The sequence below is a fragment of the Eptesicus fuscus genome, chromosome 3 (genome assembly GCF_027574615.1).
Source record: "Eptesicus fuscus isolate TK198812 chromosome 3, DD_ASM_mEF_20220401, whole genome shotgun sequence".
In the NCBI taxonomy this organism is placed as follows: domain Eukaryota; kingdom Metazoa; phylum Chordata; class Mammalia; order Chiroptera; family Vespertilionidae; genus Eptesicus; species Eptesicus fuscus.
In genome coordinates, this window is record NC_072475.1 from 53,741,053 (window position 1) to 53,761,503 (window position 20,451).

Consider the following 20,451-nt stretch of genomic DNA (forward strand, 5'->3'; position numbering starts at 1 on the left):
ATTACTAGAGGCCCGGTGCATGAATTTCGTGCATTCAGCCCATCCTGTACCCTCTCCAATCTGGGACCCCTTGGAGGATGTCCGGCTGCCAGGGATTGGGCCTAAACCGGCAACCAGACATCCCTCTTACAGTCCTGGACCACTGGCTCCTAATCGCTCACCTGCCTGCCTGCCTGATCACTCATAACTGTCCACCCTGCCGGCCTGGTCGCCCCTAACTGCCCCCGCTGCTGGCCAGGTCGCCCCCAACTACCCCCTCCCTACCGACCTGGTCACTCCTAACTGCCCCCTCCACCGGGCCTGGTCACCCCCCCCCCCCCCCCCCCGCACTGACCTGGTCGCCCCACGCAGCCTGCTGTTGAGTCGTTTGGTTGTCCCTCATTAACCCCCCTGCTGGCCTGGTTGTAGGCAGCCATCTTGTGAGGGTGTGAAGGTTAATTTGCATATTACCTCTTTATTATATAGGACTAGGCATGACAATAATGCAAAATGACCTGTATTCTTCAGATTAGAAAAGTGTGGGCATCCAGAATTTACTGTTTTGCATCCAGTTCTAGGCAAGAAGCTTTAGTGGCAGGCAACTGCTAGAGACCAGTATATAAAATAAATATTTTATGAAAAGGAGGCTTAGGTCATTGCTTGACTGCTAAGAATTGTTAAAAGTTTGCTGTAGATTACCTTCTGCACTGGGTAGAATAGTGGCTAAGACAACACAACCATGCTTTTAAAAAATTATTTCCTTACTGAAGGTGAAGCTCTAATTTGCACAATTTACCTTTTAAAACCTGATTATCCAGCATTATACTTTAAGAATATCCAGCCTAGAGAAAGAGGCAGGCAGTGAGACCGAACCAGAAGGAGCTGAGCCGCGAGGAGACCCATTGGTGCCACGCGGGAGGAGACTGGAGAGACCCGCTCGCCCCGACCACCGAAGTGGCTCCACCTGCAGGACCAGGGGGCCGAGCCGCCCCTCCCGCATCAGCCCCGAGACACTTGGGGCTTCAGAGGCCGCGCCTGGGCTCCACCAAGGAGGCGGGGGCTCCTTCTTTTCCGGAGCGCAAACTTTCCACGGAGATGCCTCGCGGGGGTGAGGTGCGGCCCCTGAAGAGAACCGGGCCGTCTCTGATCGCTGCCTGCGCCCCCCCCGTGCTGCTGGGGCCAAGAGGCCCCGGGGAACGACAGCCCGACATCTTAGGCGGCCGGACCCCCGGCCCAGCTTGTTGGCCGAGGCCGAGAGTTTGCAAACTCAGCTCTGGAGTTCGGCAGCGACAGCAGCAGGAAAAACCTGCCCCTGCTCCCCCTTCTCGCCGCCTCCCCTCCCCTGTTCTCCCTTCACCAGCCAGGCACCCCCAGTTCCTGCAAGGCCCTCCCACCATGTCGGACCCAGACGTCCCCAGGGGCCCTGATGTCCCCGCCATGTGGCTCCCCTGTTCCAGGGGTGCCTGAGCCCCTTCGAAGAGCCACTACCGCCCGGTCCCCCGCCCACTTTGGCCCCATCCTGAGCCCCAGGGACCATGAGTGGGGGCAAGAAGAAAAGTAGTTTCCAAATCACCAGCGTCACCACGGACTATGAGGGCCCCGGGAACCCTGGAGGTCCAGAGTCCCCTGCCCTGCCGGTCCCTACTGGGCCCCCACCCCGCTTGCCCAACGGTGAGCCCAACCCAGAGCCAGGGGGCAAGAGCACCCCCCGGAATGGTTCCCCACCGCCTGGGGCCCCGGCCTCCCGTTTCCGGGTGGTGAAGCTGCCGCAGGGCCTGGGAGAGCCTTATCGCCGTGGCCGTTGGACGTGTGTGGATGTTTACGAGAGAGACCTGGAGCCCCCCAGCTTTGGCCGGCTCCTGGAGGGGATTCGAGGGGCCTCAGGGGGTGCTGGGGGCAGATCTTTGGATTCCAGGTTGGAGCTGGCCAGCTTGGGCCTGGGAGCCCCTATCCCACAGCCAGGCCTGTCTCAGGGTCCAACCTCCTGGCTTCTCCCTCCTCCCACCTCCCCTGGACCTCAGGCCCGGTCCTTCACTGGGGGGCTGGGCCAGCTGGCAGTGCCTCGCAAGGCCAAGGTGGAAACACCCCCTTTGTCAGCTTCCCCACCCCAGCAGCGCCCCCCAGAGCCTGGGGCTGGAGATAGCGTGGGCACATCCCGGGCTGCCACGCCCCTGTCCTCCCTGAGGGTGGAAGTGGAGACCAGGGGCTCGACAGCTGGAACTCCTCCACTGTCCCGAACTAAGGATGGAGCCCTGCGACTGAGGATGGAGTTGGTTGCTCCAGAGGAGATGGGGCAGGTACCCCCCCCCTCGACTCTCGCCCCAGCTCCACGGCCCTCTACTTCTTCCCTGATGCCAGTCTGGTTCACAAGTCTCCAGACCCCTTCGGAGCAGCAGCAGCCCAGAGCCTCAGCCTGGCCCGATCCATGCTGGCCATCAGTGGCCACCTGGACAGCGATGATGATAGTGGCTCCGGAAGCCTGGTTGGCATTGACAATAAGATCGAACAAGCCATGGACCTGGTGAAGTCCCACCTCATGTTTGCAGTCCGGGAGGAGGTGGAGGTGCTGAAGGAGCAGATCCGGGACCTGGCTGAGCGGAATGCTGCGCTGGAGCAAGAGAATGACTGCTGCGTGCCCTGGCCAGCCCTGAGCAGCTGGCCCAGCTGCCGTCCTCAGGGGTCCCTCGGCTTGGGCCCCCTGCGCCCAATGGGCCCTCCGTCTGAGCCTCCTTTCCCTCACAATGTGCCTTTGGGGGCTGCCACAGCTGCCAGGCCTTGCGCCAGCTGCCTGCCCCCTCTTCCTATGCAGCTTTAATTCCCCCTGATCCCTAGGGGTGGGAGTTAAAGGCTCAGAATTGGCCTGTCCCCCGATCCTTCCTCCATTTCCCCACAGTGCCCAGGGACTGGGCTGGGGCATCCCCAGGCCTTGATGGAGGAGAGGGCTTCAGGACGGCGTGTTAGATGGAGCTCCCGTCTCCCTCCCTAGGTGTCAGTGTTCTGGGACCCCCAGCAGTAGATGGCTTGAGGGAGTTGGAGGCTTCCTGGCAGACACCCATCCTCACCTTATTCCCTGGAAGTGCCCCCTCTTCTCTGCCCAGGGGAGGGAATATGGACAGTATCTGGAAGTTCTGGGATTCAGGTTGTTATTAAAATAATAATTATAATTAAAAAATCCAAAGAAACTTGAAAAAAAAAAAGAATATCCAGCCTATATTAGGGGAGTCTAAGAATATAGTTATAATAGTGGGAGAAAGTTCATATCAGGTTAATTTTGAGTTATTTCTCTCTGAGCAAATGTATTTTATCTCAAGGCAGAAATTTAATTACTACCACACACAGTAGATATGTTTAACACACCTATCCTTGTTATTATAGAAATTATAAAAATTATATCTTTTGATTTAGATAGGTTTAACTAGGCAAGCATACTCAGAGAGTCAGATTTATTTATTTTTTTAACACTCCAACCCATGCTCTCCCAAAGGAAGAGAAGATCATCAATGGGCAGTAGCATTGCAAAAGCAATACCAAAAGCCAGTTTCACACTCAGGAGAGAACACTGCACCTCCTCCTCGTGGTTTCAGTTGTTCCACACGTTCAGAGATTTCTCTAGTAACAAACTGTAGAAATGATCCCTGAAAGTATAATCTTGAGCGTCCAAACTGTGATTAATTAAGACACTGGAGACCACTTAATTTTATATTAAACTAGAGGCCCATTGCAGAAAGATTCCTGCAAGAACAGGGCTTCCGGCTCTCCAGCCGCCCCCCCCCCCCGCGTTTTCCCTACTGCCTCTGCCCCCCACTGCCCACCCCACGCTTTTCCTCCCATCACCGCCACCCCCCCCCACCCTCTGCACTTTCCCTCCCGCAGCCGCCGCCCCCCCCCGCGCTTTTCCTCCCACCGCCACCGCTGCCCTGCACTTTCCCTCCTGCCGCTGCCCGGTGCTTTCCCTCCCCTCCCGCCATCTCTGCCCCCCACCTCACGCTTTCCCTCCTGCAGCCGCTGCCCCCCCCTGCACTTTCCCTCCTGCCACCGCTGACCTGTGCTTTCCCTCCCTCTTCCTTCTATGCTGTCTTCAGTCTTCACTCCTCCCTCCCTCAGCATATTCAAATTAACCACCATCTTTGTTGGGTTAATTTGCATACTCACTCTGATTGGCTGTGGGTGTAGCGAAGGTACGGTCAATTAGCATTTTTCTCTTTTATTAGTGTAGATAGGTACAAGTAATAATCATAGTATATGTGAAGGTATAAAGAATAACATTAAATAGGCATGCTCTCCATCCGGGAGCACTGGGAGTATGTTCCAGTCTTTCCCTTCCCCCCTCTTCTTCCCTTACAGGCTCCCATCTTTTCTCACTGGCATGCATCTCCCAACTCTAGGGGACCCCATGAGACTTGCAACTACAGGAGCAGTGGGCAGCAGCAGCTTGTCCCAGGCTAACCCTCCAAACCTGTCTCCAAGGCCCTTTTTCCTCTGACTTTCAAGCAGCCCCACCTAGACTCATTTCTTTCCTATAACATTTCTAGAGAACCAAAGCAGCCCCACCTAGGCTCTCTCCTGATGCTGCTTCTATCCAAGGCCCTTCCTTGTTTCACTATCCCCAGCTTTAATAAACATACTGTACTCTCAAAGTCAAAAGGAAAAAAAAAAAGAATGAAGTAGTTTTTTCTTTGGAAATCTGAAACCATCATATATTTCTATAGTATACATGACTCCTCCCCCACCCCAACACCCCCATATCCACACCTGGAAATAAATGGTTTAAAGGTTTGTTCTTGTTCCTGGAGTTTGAAAGGTTATTAGTACTAACACAAGGATCAGACAAGGATCAGGATGATAGAGGAGACTTTTTTCCTTTAAAATTAATCTTTCCACTTGATCTTAGCCAAAAGGCTGAGAAGTGATAAATGAATCTCTTATGTGGAAAGAAATATTTTTTGTAGGGGAAGAAATAGTGTGCATGTGTGTGTTTTTTTATTGTAGGGGGAGAAATTTTTGATCAGGGTCACTTTGATATGATTACATTCACTTCTAAACATTGGCCAGTTGTCCACTTTCTCTTCCTATTAGTGTTTTATAAGGACTACTAGAGGCCCGGTGCATGAAATTTGTGCACGGGGTGGGGGGTCCCCTCAGCTCACCCTGCACCCTCTCCAATTCGGGACACTCGGGGGATGTCCGACTCTGGGTTTAGGCTCAATCCCAGGGATCGGGCCTAAACCCACAGTCGGACATCCCTCTCACAATCCTGGACCACTGGCTTCTAACTGCTCAACTGCCTGATCACCTCTAATTGCCCCCCCTGCCAGCCTAATCACCCCTAACTGCCTCTGCCTGCTGGCCTGGTTGCCCCTAACTGCCCCCCCACCAGCCTGGTCACCCCCAACTGCCCCCCCCCCACCAACCTGGTAGCCCCCAACTGCCCCCCTCTGCCAGCCTGGTCTCCCCTCACTGCCCCCCCTGCTGGCCTGGTTGCCCCCAACTGCACCCCCCCGTCCCCCCGTGTCTCCCCCCCCCCCCCCCCCCGCCAGCCTGGTTGTCCCACACAACCTGCTGTTCAGTCATTTGGTCATCCCTCACTAACCCCCCTGCCAGCCTGGTCACCCCACAGAGCCTGCTGTTTGGTCGTTACTGTGATAGCATCCTGGTCAATTTGCATATTCCTCTATTATTAGTATAGATAACCTCCAGGCTCTTTTTTTTTTTTTACCCCAAACTCTTGTATTTTTTTTCTTCATTATCTCTAGCTCTCCTACTTAGGTGATACAGCTTGAACAGTGGTTGAGAAATTGTAAAATACTCTGGAATCTTTAGCAGTTAGGAAGAACAAAGAAATATAAAGAGAATGTACAGACAAGAACAATTTGGGAATCTTCAGTACTTGGAAATGATTCTTGAATTGGTAGAAACTGGGATGGTTATTAACACATGTAGATGATTTAATTAATACAAAATGTTTAAGCTTCTGAAAACACTTAGGGTATAGTTCATGTTTGGATGTCTTAGGAGGACAATAAATATAATCCAGATATTATGGGGCCTGTGTGAGAAAGAACTTGGGGGTAACTGCAAATACAGTTAAGCTAGCAGATTCTGGAATGTTTATTTTCCTTTGTTCAGGGTGGGGTTTTTGTTTTTTGTTTTGTTATTGGTTGTTTTGTGTATATGTGTTATTTATTTATTTATTTTTTTTATTGATATCAGAGAGGAAGGGAGAGGGAGAGATAGAAACATCAATGAGAGAGAATCACCAATCTGCTGACTCCTGAATTCCCCACACTGGGGATGGAGCCTGCAACCCAGGCTTGTGCCCTGACCAGGAATCGAATGGTGACCTCCTGGTTCATAGGTCCATGCTCAACCACTGAGCCATGCTGGCCAGGCTTTTTTTTTTTTTTTTTAGAGAGAGAGAGAGATTATTTCCACATCAAGTTTTAGTACTCACTCATTTTTTGTTATATTTTCTGATATTTTTTATTATACTTAAAGTTACTTTAATTTATTAGTATGTTGGCTTCATCCCAATAGCAATTACTGTCCACTTAGTATAATGTTATAAATCGAATCCAAAAGGATTTTCAGTTCTTTTCCTACTAGTAGCAGAAAATAAATGTTACTGTATTTAACTTACTTGGAAAGTAGACTTGATGGAAGTTAACCTTGAATAGAGCAGTAGTAATCTTATCAATTCAGATCTATGGTTTTGACTAAACAAAGTCTTGCTTATCCTAGTATACATTTTAAATTGTGAGTCATAATTCAGGGATAATACATACAGTGATGGGCAACCTTTTGAGCTTAGTGTGTCAAACTTTGCCAAAAAACTGAGCATAACTCGAGTAGTGTGTCACTTTGAGGAAAAAACATTATTTCTCAAATGTTTCATCCTCAGGAGCAGCAAATGTTTCATCCTCGGCATGCGGCCGCTGTGGCTACGCGTGTCAGTGCTGACACGCGTGTCATAGGTTCGCCATCACTGTACTAGATGGTAAAATAAAGCTGTATATTCTCTCAAAGTATTAAAAATATTTTCCTTTTCAAATTGGTTGCTGCAGGAAGAAAACGAATCACTATAGAGTGAAATCAATTCACAAAGCTTATTGTTTCATTTTAATTAGCACTTCATTTAAATAAATTTAGTAGGTGAGATCGTGGTAGGGAACAACAAAAAGCCAAATATACCAAGATGTCAAATTAATCAACAGATAGGTTTGGAATTTCTGCTCTTTTCCAGGCATTATACTAAGCATTATCAAAGATGTATTAAATCTTCAAAAACTGACAAGCTAGTAATGTTAGTTAATAGAATAGGAATTAAATATGGGAAAGAGAAAAGCGGGCTGGAATAGTTAGGAAAGCCTGCTTGCAGAGACAGGGACTTGAGCTAAGTCCCTAGAATGGATAATCTGGGTAATGGGAAAGGAAAGGAAAACATTCCAGATACAAATTATTTCAGATATAACCCAGATTGTTTGTTTTGTTGATTTTTACTTGTAACCAGCATAGACTAAGATTAATAAATTTCATAATCTTTAATTTTATTTGCAGAGATGAGGGTAGAATGACCTAAAGAAAACTGGCAACTGCTTAATAATTTGGATTACATTTTAATAGTCTTGTTAATCGAAAGTTATTCAGGATCTTGTTTTCTAAATTCTATCTTACTGCCCATTGGCATTCTAGTTTTGGCACCACGGTAGCATTCTAGTGCCATATTGTAGTGCCCTTTAAATTTTTTCTTAATATTACTGGAAATATATCCTACTAATCAATCTCAGACTATTTTGATGATTTTATTAGAAGCAGAATAAGCATAGTAGTTTAGCAAGATGGCTAGAACTTTATTTGACTGTGTAACATCCTTTTGTTTAAAGGTGATGCTATGGAACCTTCAGAAAGCCCGGCCACTCTGGATTACCAATTTACAGGAGGATGAAACAGAAGAAATGGAGAGCCTACAGTCACCGGGTCAGCTTTTAAACCCTGCTCTAGCCCATTCTGTGTCTGTGGCATCATGTGGCAATATTTTTAGTTGTGGTGCAGAAGATGGAAAGATTCGAATCTTTAGGGTAATGGGAGTCAAGTGTGAACAGGAATTGGGATTTAAGGGCCACACTTTGGGAGTATCCCAGGTCTGCTTTCTGCCAGAATCTTATTTGCTGCTTACTGGAGGGAATGATGGGAAGGTAATGATGTGGGATGTAAGCAGTGAAGTTGAGAAAAAACAGAAGAGTCCTACAAAACATACCCACAGAAAAAGCACTAAAAGAGCAACTTATACCAACCAGGGTGGAAACACTAATACTTCAGTGACACATGAGGAACAGGGCAAAATTTTACCAAAGCTAAGTATTGAACATGGAGAAAAAGTGAATTGGCTCTTGAGTACAAAAATAAAGGGTTGCCAAAATATATTAGTAGCTGATCAAACTAGTTGCATATCTGTGTATCCCTTAAATGAATTTTAAATCCAATAAAAACATTTGAATAACTGCAGCCAACTTTTTAGGTTTAAAAAATCTTGTTTCTTTGTTTAAACTGTTTGTCACATGTAGAATAATACCATTCCGTTGTATAAATTTTAAGACATTTGAGCAAAAGAAGATAATTGGATAATACTTCATATAGTGAGTGACACTAAAATTTAGGGGAAGTGAACTAATATTAGCTCAGTACTGAACATATACCAGTGATTTTATGTATATTTCATTTTTTATTCCAAATCAATGATTTCCCCCATTTTATTGGCACAAGAATTGAGACTCAGAGGTGTTAAGTAACTTGAAAACCCAGGAAATTTGCAGGTACAGTACTTGCCTACAAAGGATCTCAGTTGTCTGTACCTCCTAACTTAGGGAAGCCCACATCCTGACCCAAATGTGGTCACTACACTAGTTAGAACATAGTTATTTCAGATTCTAGGATGCTATGCGGAGCCTTACCAGGCTGGAAGAGGAAACCTGTTACTGTTTGTTCTGTGTAAAGCCCAGAAGGCTTTAGTGACAATTTACCCTTTGCTGTTTCTAAGAAGAGGGTTTTAGAATCAAATCAGTTTAGTATTTTATGCAGCAGTCCTGGCCATGATGCAGGTAGGACCAAAAATAAACTGAAGTCACAAATAAGCTCAAGATATAAGATAGAAAAAAGAAGAGGTAGAAAATAGAGGCCAAGATAGAGTATCAATAGTAAACTTCTTTTCATGGCCTGGATTGCTGTCTTCGGCTTCTGCTTATACATCCTACTCTTACATTCAAAGTTTTGAAGAGAGAATCTGATTGGTTACCATTATCCTTGTTTGAGGAGAACCCTTTGATAAGCTTCATTTCTGTCAGAACACTTGTTACAAGTGACAGAATTCAAAATTGAACTGGTTTAAGGGAATAAAAAGGAATTTATTGATTCACATAACTGAGAAGTCCAATGATAGCTGACATGTACTACTGGGGTAGCTAAGCTGATAGGATGTCAGTCTATATGCCTCTCCTGTGGAAAGTCTTTCTTAGAGGTGAAGAGGTAGAATCCTCACAGTAATTTTGAGCCTGGAACCAGTCATGCCTAAAACAAAGTGTATTCCTGGAGCCTATTTTTTTTTTTTTAAGCTTAAGCTATTTGAGCTAGATTTTTTAACTTACAACTAAAGGAGTCCATTAAATGGGCAATCAGTAAATATTGTTTAGTGATTTCGCTTGGAATTTAAAGAAAGGAGAATATCTTGGCCCTAAAAAATTTATTGACAAAGAACCTTGGCTTGAGTACTGACAGAAACAAGATTCTAATCCCAGCACTGGGCAACTTTCTTGGCCATGTTGGGCTTTAGTTTCCTTATTTGAAAGTGAAGGGGTGAAATTAGATATTCCCTAAGGGGATATGCCACTTTTAAATGAAAACTTAGATACTGATATCATATTCTTAGATACTGATATCATATCATACTGATTCACATTCTTGTTCTTAACCACCCAATTGTGACTTAATACCACCCTCTCTCATTAGTCTGGTGATAGGAGCTACAACTGCAGGAGACAGGCCCTTAAGCCATGAGCAAGGCTGTGGAGGTGAAAGTCTGGGGCCAAGTGGGACTTTGTGGCTCAGTCAGGGATCTGAGCAGAGCTGGGTTTCCTTTGTAGCCAACCCTCTTCCTGTGGGGTGCTCCCAGTGGGGAAGATCACCCCTTCCACTGTGCTAAAGTTAATATTTTTTTTATCGAGGTTAATTTTAAAGTAAGTTGCCAGAGTGATATTGTGGGAGAGTAAACAAGGTACCCTACTGTCACCACCACCACATAAGCCATATCCCAACCAGAGGAGCAGAATGTTTTAAAAAAATATTTTATTGATTTTTAGAGAAGAGGGGAGAGAGATCAGCTGCCTCCTGCATACCCCTACTTAAAAGCTTCTGCATGGCCAAAGAAACAATCTTTTTAATATATTTTCATCGATTTCAGAGAGGAAGGGAGGGGGAGAGAGAGAGAGAAATATCAGTGATGAGAGAGAATCATTGATTGGCTGCCTCCTGCATGCCCCCTACTCTAGTGGGGGAATCAAGCTCACAACCCAGGCATGTGTCCTTGACCAGAATCGAAGCTGGAACCCTTCAGTCCACAGGCCAATGCTCTGTCCATTGAGCCAAACCAGCTAGGGCCAAAGAAACAATTTTCAACAAAATGAAAAGGCAACCAACAGAATGGGAGAAAATTTTTGCAAACCATATATTGGGTAAGTGGTTAATATCCAAAATTTATAAATAATGCATACAACTCTAGAAAAAAACCTTAAGCTGAAAAAAAAAGGACATTTTTTCAAAGAAGATATCCAACTGATTAACAGTGCATAAAAAGGTACTGAGCATCACTAATCATCAGGGAAATGCAAATCAAAACCAAGACCAATTATTACCTCACACCTGTAAAAATGCTACCATCAAGAAGACAAGATAAGTGTTGGTGTACATGTGGAGAAAAGGAAACATTTGTGCACTGTTGATGAGGTTTTAAACTGGTTCGGCCACTGTGAAAGACAGTATGGCGATTTCTCTAAAAATTAAAACTACCAAACAATCCAGCAATCTTGCTTCTAGGTATATATTCAAAGGAAATGAAGACATATGGCCTGGCCAGTGTGGCTCAGTGGTTGAGCATTAATGTTCAATTCCCAATCAGGGCACATTCCTGGGTTGCAGGCTCCATCCCCAGCATGGGGCGTGCAGGAGGTAGCCAATCAATGATTCTCATAATTGATGTTTCTATCTCTCCCTCTCCCTTTCTCTCTGAAATCAATAAAAAATATATATTAAAATAAAGACATAGCACTCCCATGTTTATTACTTTTTAAAAATCTTTATTGATGAAAGTATTACATATTTCCCCCTTATTACAGCATTATTAATAGCCACAATATGGAAACAATCTAACTGCCTGTCATCAAGTGCAAGGATAAAGAAAATGTGATACACACACACGCACGGGCACATGCAATGAAATACTACCCAGCTATGAAAAAAGGAAATTCTGTCATTTGCAGCAACATAGATAGACCTTCAGTACATTATGCTCAGTGAGATAAGTCAGAGAAAGACAAATACTGTATGATACCTCATGTAGAATCTAGAAAAATCGAAATTGTAAAAGCAAAGAGTAAAATAGTGGTTACTGTGGGCCCAGGTGTGGGGGAATGGGAAAGATGTTTAAAGGTACATGTTTGCAACTAATAAATCCTGGATACCTAATACACTACAGTGGTTATAGACAAAAAAACTATTATAAATATTAAACTTGCTGAGACTAGATTAAGATCTTAGTTGTTTCTAACACTAGAAGAAATTATAATTGTGTAATACAATAGAGGTGTTAGCTAACACGACAATGTCAATCATCACAATATAACTATCAAATCAATATGTTGTACACCTTAAACTGATTTTTTTAGAGGCTGCTGTTATAAAAGTAAGTCTCAAGACAAGTGTCTTGGTGCTCTTTCCAAACTTACTACCTCTCAGTGCCCTTGTATGTGGAAGATTTGTAGCTTTCACATCATTAATATTTGTCTTATTTAGATTTATCACTACGAATTTTTCACTTAAAATAAGAATATTTTTCCTTAGGTTTAACAACTTAATGCTTTTTCCACCCTTTATTTTTGTAGTTTAAAAGTTAGGATGTTAGGCCCTAGCCATGTAGCTCAGTTGCTTAGAGCATTGTCCCAGTACACAAAGGTTGAGTGTTTGATCCCCGGTCAGGGCATGCAGGAATCAGCCAAGAATCCTATCTAATAAAAGGGTAATATGCAAATTAACCATCACTCTGTCACAAAGATGGCGGCACCCAGTCCTCAGCCCCGCCAGAGGCCCCCAGTCCCAGGGGCGGCGGGGTGGGGGGGGGTGGCTGCTGAGAACAGGCAGTGTGAGCGGCCTGGAGGGATGCTTGCCTCATCGCCATGGCAACGAGGCAAGCATTCCGTTCCCGGCCGCGGATGGGCCTCTGGGCCTCAGAGAGCCTCTGGGCAGCAGGCGCAGAACGGCCAGGTCCCACAGAGAGCTACTGGCGCACGGATTTGTGCGCAGGGCTACTAGTGCATAAATAAGTGGAACAACAAACATCTCTCTCATTAATAAATGAATTTTAAAAATTAAAGTTAGGCCCTGGCCAGTGTTGCTGAATGGTTAGAGCATCAACCTGTACACTGAAGGGTGGTAGGTTCAATTCCCAGTTAAGGGCAGGTACCTGGGTTGTGTCTGTGGGAGGCAACCAATTAATGTGTCTCTCTCTTACCGATGTTTCTCTCTCTCACCCTCCTCCCTCCCTTCGTTCCACTCTCTAAAAATCAATGGGAAAATAAATCCTTGAGTGAAGACTAAGAAAAAAAATTTTTAACTTAGGATATTAGAAATAATACAAACGAGTTTTGACTGGGCAGACCCAGGTCCCCCAAACCCAATAAGAGTCATTCAAAAAAAGTGTCAATAAATCCTCTCCCCAGTGTCCCATTATCAATTTTCCACTCATCAATAGCAGTAGCAAAAGTAACAGGAAGAATTTATCTTTTATGACATGTTATATCAGGCATCCTCAAACTACGGCCCGCGGGCCACATGCGGGTGTTTTTGCCGTTTTGTTTTTTTACTTCAAAATAAGATATGTGCAGTGTGCATAGGAATTTGTTCATAGTTTTTCTTAAGCTCTAGTCCGGCCCTCCAACGGTCTGAGGGACAATGAACTGGCCCCCTGTTTAAAAAGTTTGAGGACCCCTGTATATGCTATCTTTGGTTTGAAAAAATTCATAAAATATAAAAGTTTTAAAATAAATGGCAGGTGATTTATTTTAATCTAAAATTTACAAACTGAGAATGCATAAACCAAGTGATGGATGTAACTCATTTAGAGAAAAGTTGTGTATGAGTCATAACTCTGCCCAACGTAGTATCAACTTGCCAAATTCAAAAGAACCTTCTTTAAAGCAGTTAATGCTAAATCCATGATGTGAGAAGTTATTTAGTATCAGCAAAATAGCATCAGCCATCATAATACATTAATGTTGACAATTGAATTTTATTAGTTGTAACTTGGGTTGTATTTAGTATGTAGATTTGTTTTGATTTTATAGTTGCATAAGAGTTCTAAGAAGTCTATGCCTAATACTGGGTTTGATATTAAAGCATCATTATACTAAAGTAATTTTAGTATAATAATTAAAAATAACAAATCCTAGAAGTCTAATAATTTTTTATTTTAAAAATACACAGCACTGAAGCTTGAGTGCGTGGACTTGTAGATAATGTCCCAGAAATCCTCTTTAGTGGCCTTTAGCGTTTCCTGTTAAGACTAGGAGTGAGCCGAAACCGGTTTGGCTCAGTGGATAGAGCGTCGGCCTGCGGACTTAAGGGTCCCAGGTTTGGTTCTTGTCGAGGGCATGTGTCTTGGTTGCAGGCACATCCCCAGTCGGGGGTGTGCAGGAGGCAGCTGATTGGTGTTTCTTTCTCATTGATGTTTCTGACTCTATCCCTCTCCCTTCCTCCCTGTAAAAAATCAATAAAATATATTTAAAAAAAAGACTAGGAGTGATGTTGCTGGGGCGTGTAGGGAAACAGCAAGGCTGGAACAAATAGCTTGCTCTGAAAGAAGGTATTCTGGAGAAGCACAGAGGATTTTTCTGTATAAATTCTAAGGTAGCTAGGTAGGGAAACTAGTCACATTATCAATAGGAAACTTTGGGATCAAGAATGAAATCCAGCCCGGCTGGCATGGCTCAGTGGTTGAATGTTCACCTATGAACCAGGAGGTCACGGTTCGATTCTGTGCCCGAGTTTCAGGCTCAATCCCCACTGTGGGGCATGCAGGAGGCAGCTGATCAATGATTCTCTCTCATCATTGATGTTTCTAATTCTCTCTCCCTCTCCCTTCATCTCTGAAATCAATAAAAAATGTTTGTTTTTAAAATAAGTATGTCTTCAGGTAAGAATTTAAAAATATATATCTAGATGCCTGGGTCCTATCTCTCAAAAATCTGAATCAGTACAAGTTATAGAGGTTTAATATTTACAGATGGGGGAGCTACTGGGGAGAGCTCAATGAGGGGAAAAGAAGACATGTAAGACTTTCAACAATAAAGAATTTAAAAATATTTACAGATCAGTTCACCCTTCAAAAATATTTAAAATCTGGATTATATATTTTTTATTGATTTGACATCTGTCATAATGGCTAATATTTAACAAAATAGAACACGAAATGCTAGTAAGGATTAGAGAACTAGATCTATAATTTATTGCTTGTAGGTATGTAAAATGGTACAGCCATTCTGAAGAGGTTAGCAAGTTTCTTACAAAACTAAGCATGCCACTACTTTATGACCCAGCAATTGCACTCCTGGGCATTTATCCCATGAAAAAAACATATGTTCGCATAAAAACCTGTACATGGATATTTATAGGAGCTTTATTTCTGATAGCCCCAAACTAGAATCAGCCCAGATTCCTTAAACAGGTTAATGGTTAAATAAACTGTGATAATATCCACTCAATGGAATACTGCTTAGAATAAAAAGGAACAAACTGTTGGTATATGCAGCCACTTGGATGTTCATACAGATTTTCAAATTTATTGCATGAATTTGTTTATAATATCTTCTTAGCGTTAGCCCTGGCCAGTGTGGCTCAGTTGGTTGAGCATCATCCTATGCACCCAAAGGTCACAAGTTTTATTCCCAATCAGGCACATACCCAGGTTATGAGTTAGATCCCTGGTCAGGGTGTGTGCAGGAAAGCAACTGATTGATGTTTCTCCCTTCCTCTCTCTCTAAAAAAATCAATAAAATATGACTTTATTTAAAAATATATCCTTTTTTTCGTTTTATTTAAAAATATATCCTTTTTTTCGTTTTTTAATACCTGTTTACATGTATAGTGATGTGCTCTTCTTCAATCCTGTTATTGCTTATCTGGTTTCTCATTTTTAGTAGTCTTATCAGTAGTCTTTTTTTTTTCCTTTTTTTTTTTTTTCAGGAGCATTTCAATAGTAATAGCCTTTTCAAAGAACCAGTGTTTGCCTTTGATGATTCTATTATTTAGCTATTTTCTGTTTCTCCTTCAGTCTATCATCTTCAGGTTTAATTCTTTTTCTAACATCTTAAGATGAACACTTAACTCACTTATTTTTTCAGCCTTCTTTGTATATATGCATCTTTTTAAGTGTACAGAATAGACAAATCTATAGAATCAGAAAGTAGGTAAATGGTTGCTAGTGCTGGTGACAGGGAAAAGCAATTAGGAAGGAATGGGGAGTGATTGTGATGATGGTAAATATGCTAAAACCTCTTGAAATTTATATTTAAAATGAGTCAATTGTATGATATATGAAATATATCTCAATAAAGCTGTTAAAAATACATACTGCCTGATCCCACTTACAAAAAGTTCAAAAACAGACAAAACTAATAACTAATGTATAATGAGACATAGTGGTTATCTTTTGAGAAGATAAGGAGAACAATGATTAGGAAGAGTCCCAGGTGCTATGCCAATTCTGGCAAGTTGGTAATATTCTGTTTCTTGATTTTGGTTAGGGTTACATGAGTGTATTCACTTTGTAATAAGTCATTAAAAGAAAACACATCATTTCCTCTCCACACTCAATATTTCTGACACCAGATATGTGGGTTTTTCACATTGAGCAATTCTCCAGTTCTCAGAAGACATTACATTTGGGTATCCTACAATTTAACCCAATTTTCAAACTAACTGCCCAGAGTTACCTTGGACCCCACAGGTTAAGGGGTCAGTCCCACAAGTCTGCTCCCACTTCAGATGCCAATCAAAAGTCCCAAGTTGTCACCTATACTTCTGACTGACCGGCTGTAAATCAAGGGTTCCCATGACCCGCTCTTCAAGTTTGATCATTTGTTAGAATGGTTCACAGAACCCAAGGAAACAGTTTACTTACTATTACTGATTCATTACAAAAGATATATTGAAGAATACAAATGAATAGCCAGATGAAGAGATGCATAGGGTGAGGTCTAGAAGTGTTCAAAGCATAGGAGCTTCTGTCCCTGTGGATTTGGGGGTACTCCACCCTCTCGGCATGTGGATGTGTTCTTGTTCACCAAACTTCAGGTTCTCCAAACCCCTTGGGTATGGGTTTTTATGGCTACTTCATTACAGTAGGCATGGTTGATAAAGTCATTGGCCATTGGTGATTAAACTTGTGTCCTGCCCTGACCCCTTTCCCAGAGGTTCAGGGATGGGGCTGAAAATTCCAACCTAATCATGAGGTTGTTCTGGCAACCAGCCCCACATCCTTAGGGGCTTTCTAAAAATTGCCTCATTAATATAAACTTGGGTGTGTTTGAAAGGGGCTGGTTATGAATAACAAAGGACACTCACTTTGATCAGTTCAGAGCTATTTTTAACTGGAGGATTAAAACCAAATATAATAAAAGATGCTCCTTTCACCTGTTTTTGGAGCTGGGGACAAAGAAATATAACAAACGATGTTCCTTTTGTTCTTATCACTTAGAAAGTTACAAGTGTTTTAGAAGCCCTGTGCCAAGAACCATAACAAAGACCAAATATAAATTTCTTATATCACATCACTGACATTAAGTTTGTAAATACTTCCATTTTTGGAAATGGTTATTATTTTTTAAATGTTCCTGTAAAATATTATGCTAAGTGAAATAAGCCAATCTGAGAAAGACAAATATCACATGATCTCACTTATTTGTGGAATCTGATGAACAAAATGAATTGACCAACAAAAGACCTGAAGCATGGAGGTATGGAACAGACTGATATACCCTGATGTAGGGTTAGGGGGACAAGAAAAGATAAACCAAAGAACTTATATACTTACTAGACGCCTGGCGCACAAAATCGTGCGCTGGTATGGTCCCTAGGCCTAGCCTGCAATCAGGGCCATCTCGCCACCACCCACCCCATTTCCCCATTTACCATCCAGCGATGGGAGCCTAACAGCCGGGGGGGGGGGGAAGGAGAGGAGGGACCGAGAGGTTGGCCATTGCTGCCCACTCGCCGGCCCCACCCCCGCCGCGAGTCGCCCTCTGTGTGTGGGGCGATTGGTGGGGCGGGGGTCTTGGCCTGGCGCCACCTGCATCCCCCGCCACCCACCCCGGTTCTCATTCACCATCGGCGAATCAGAGCCTGCCGGCTGGGGAAAGGGACCAAGAGCTGGTCAGTGCCCCTCATAGTGACTGGTCAAGCAGTCGTTCTGATCACTGGGCTTTTGTTATATAGGATATGCATAGCCCATGGCCACAGGCAATAGAGTAGTGAAGACCTGCGAGGGAGAGAGGAAGGGAGGGGATGAGAGAATGGGGACAACGGGAGGGATGGGAGATATCTGTAATACTATCAACAATAAAATATATTAATAAATAAATTAAATGATTCAATAGATTGATAAGTAGGTAGTTCTTATGGGAGCTTTCACCAGTTCCTTAATGAAAGCTCCCATAAGAACCCCACTGTCTGTGAATATGCCTATACATATATAATAAATGTGAAAGTAACACATATTGGGGTCAATGGCTGATCTTGCTGTAAGTACGTGTAAGTCTTAATTTGATGTACACCAGAAGCAGGGCCTAAGGAGAGAATTACACATATTTTGTGAGGTGATTCTTTTGACGGGGAACAGCACCAGATGTTAGACCTCAGTCCTCGAGTTCAGCTCCGAAAAGAACTCAGAGCCAAGGAACTCAAATACAACCAAAGTTTATTTAGAAAGACAGAGGTAGCCCTGGCCAAGTAACTCAGTTGGTTAGAGCATCATCCTTATACACCAAGGTTGCTGGTTCAATACCTGGTCAGGGCACTTACAAGAATCAACTAATGAATGCATAAATAAGTGGAACAACAACTGGATGTTTCTCTCTCTCTCTCTCTCCCTCTCCTTCCCTCCCTCCCTCTCAGCTGTATGGACTCCGGGAAAAAGTTACAGAGGGTTCAGTACTATTAGAGGTTTCAAGACATCCACTGGGAGTCTTAGAAAGTATCCCCCACAGATAAGGGGGGGAGGGCCTACTGTATATTATTTTCAGGGTTATAACGTAATGACCTGATAAAAAAGTATATATTGAGAAATTATCAACACAATAAATCTAGTTAACATACATCACCACAAAGAACTACCAATTTTCTTGTGATGAAAATTTTCAAGAAAACTCTTAGCAGCCCTAACTTGTTTGGCTTAGTGGATAGAGCGTCAGCCTATGGACTCAAAGGTCCCAGGTTCGATTCCAGTCAAGGGCAATGTACTTTGGTTGCGGGCACATCCCCAGTGGGGGGTGTGCAAGAGGCAGCTGATAGATGTTTCTCTCTCGATGTTTCTAACTCTCTCTCTAAAAAAATCAATAAAATATATTTTTTTAAAATAAGAAAAAAAACTCTTAGCAACTTTCAAATATATAGTATAGTATTATTAATTATAGACTTCATGCTGTTCATTACATCCCCAAGACTTTTTTATATCTGGAAGTTTGTACTTTTTGGTACATTTTACCCACCTTCACCAAAATGGTAAATTTTATGTTATGTATATTTTATCACAATTTAAAAAAACAAACAAACACCTCAGAAGCCCCACAGTAGACCTCTTCTCACATTTCATAGGCCAGAATTCTGCCACCTGCCCATTCCCAAACCAATAGAAATATCAACAATAATAAAATTAATATGATTGGCTTAGTCCAGTGGTTGGCAAACCGCGGCTTAAGAGCCACATGCGGCTCTTTGGCCCCTTGAGTGTGGCTCTTCCACAAAATGCCACAGCCTGGGCGAGTCTATTTTGAAGAAGTGGCGTTAGAAGAAGTTTAAGTTTAAAAATTTGGCTCTCAAAAAATTTCAATCGTTGTACTGTTGATATTTGGCTCTGTTGACTAATGAGTTTGCCGACCACTGGCTTAGTCTAATTAAGATTCACTCCCCTGTGACTGGGGAGAGGCCCAGCCTTTCCTGAAGCACGTGGCTTCCCAGTCCTTGAACAAAACTTGGATTCTGTTGATGAGATAAAAGTAGATGGGGTGGGAGGAGGGGAGAATGGCTATTTGGTAGGACATGAGAGAGACCCTAGCAAGGTTTTTCCCACTGAGGCAAGGAGGGACTTGATTCCCAAAGTTTTCTAAACATTTATGTGAGACTTACTGACTCTAACCCCCAGGAGTCCATGGGGGGAATTAGAATGTTTCTCATATCTGTCCCTTTGCCTTTCCACTCTTTGTAATCTACTCCCTCATCACCTCATATCTGACTGTAGCAGTGTTCAGCGGGGCATGTTTGCCTCTGGTTTTATTCCCACTCAGATCTATCCTAAACACCACTGATTAACTTTATAGAACCTACATCTTACCTATATGTCCTGACTGGGAAACTTCCTACCAGGATATCTAGAACCATTCATTCTTTTGTAATCCTTGTGTTTTTTTCTTCTTACTAGTATGCTCCTTACGGCAAGGGTTTTGCTTTGTTCATCATTGTATTCTCAATACCTGGAATAGTGCTGATCATTCCTAGGTTTTATCCATTCCATTGGTATTTATGGTGTTCAGTAAATATTGAATAAATATTGAACAAGTGAATAAATTAATCAATAAATAAATAAATCCATGATCTGGATTTATCCGTTTAAATGCTGTTTTTCTTTTTCTTACATGAATCTTATGCTTAAGACATACCCACACAATTTTCCCTAACCATTATTTACCTTGCCACCTCTGTAATTTTGGTCACACGATTATTCCAGTTTGTAATACCTTTCTCTTTACTTTCTGATAACTAAAGACTTATGTTTCCTTTAAGGCAAAGCCCAAATCCTACTTTCAATGTGAGCGTTTCTGAATTACGCAAGCCTTCAGTGACCTGCTCTCATCTTCTATTATTTTTATGTTCTGTACCTATTTAGCACACATTTTATACACATTTTCTTTTTCTTTTTTAATATATTTTATTGATTTTTTA

General features: G+C 43.0%; 2 protein-coding genes and 1 pseudogene across 8 annotated transcripts in view; 2 read left to right on the forward strand and 1 right to left on the reverse strand.

The window, feature by feature from the left end:
• The window catches only part of WDR53 (WD repeat domain 53), a 45,251-nt gene that overhangs the window by 20,382 nt on the left and 4,418 nt on the right, over positions 1–20,451 (forward strand). For 6 of the 7 annotated variants that reach the window (XM_054713871.1, XM_054713874.1, XM_054713869.1 and 3 more), the window contains one exon: positions 7,860–7,953. In XM_054713871.1, coding sequence (XP_054569846.1) covers positions 7,860–7,953 — 94 coding nt within the window. Of the gene's footprint in view, positions 1–7,859; positions 8,487–20,451 lie in introns of those variants that run through there. The other variant, XM_054713873.1, reaches the window with a different exon arrangement.
• On the forward strand, positions 1,151–2,780 carry LOC129148575 (sperm acrosome developmental regulator-like). Its single transcript, XM_054713868.1, is given in 3 exon segments — positions 1,151–2,279; positions 2,282–2,600; positions 2,603–2,780. Coding segments are annotated over 3 exon segments (1,185 nt in total). The 5' UTR covers positions 1,151–1,514; the 3' UTR covers positions 2,704–2,780.
• On the reverse strand, positions 3,437–3,630 carry LOC129148642 (small nucleolar RNA U3; annotated as a pseudogene).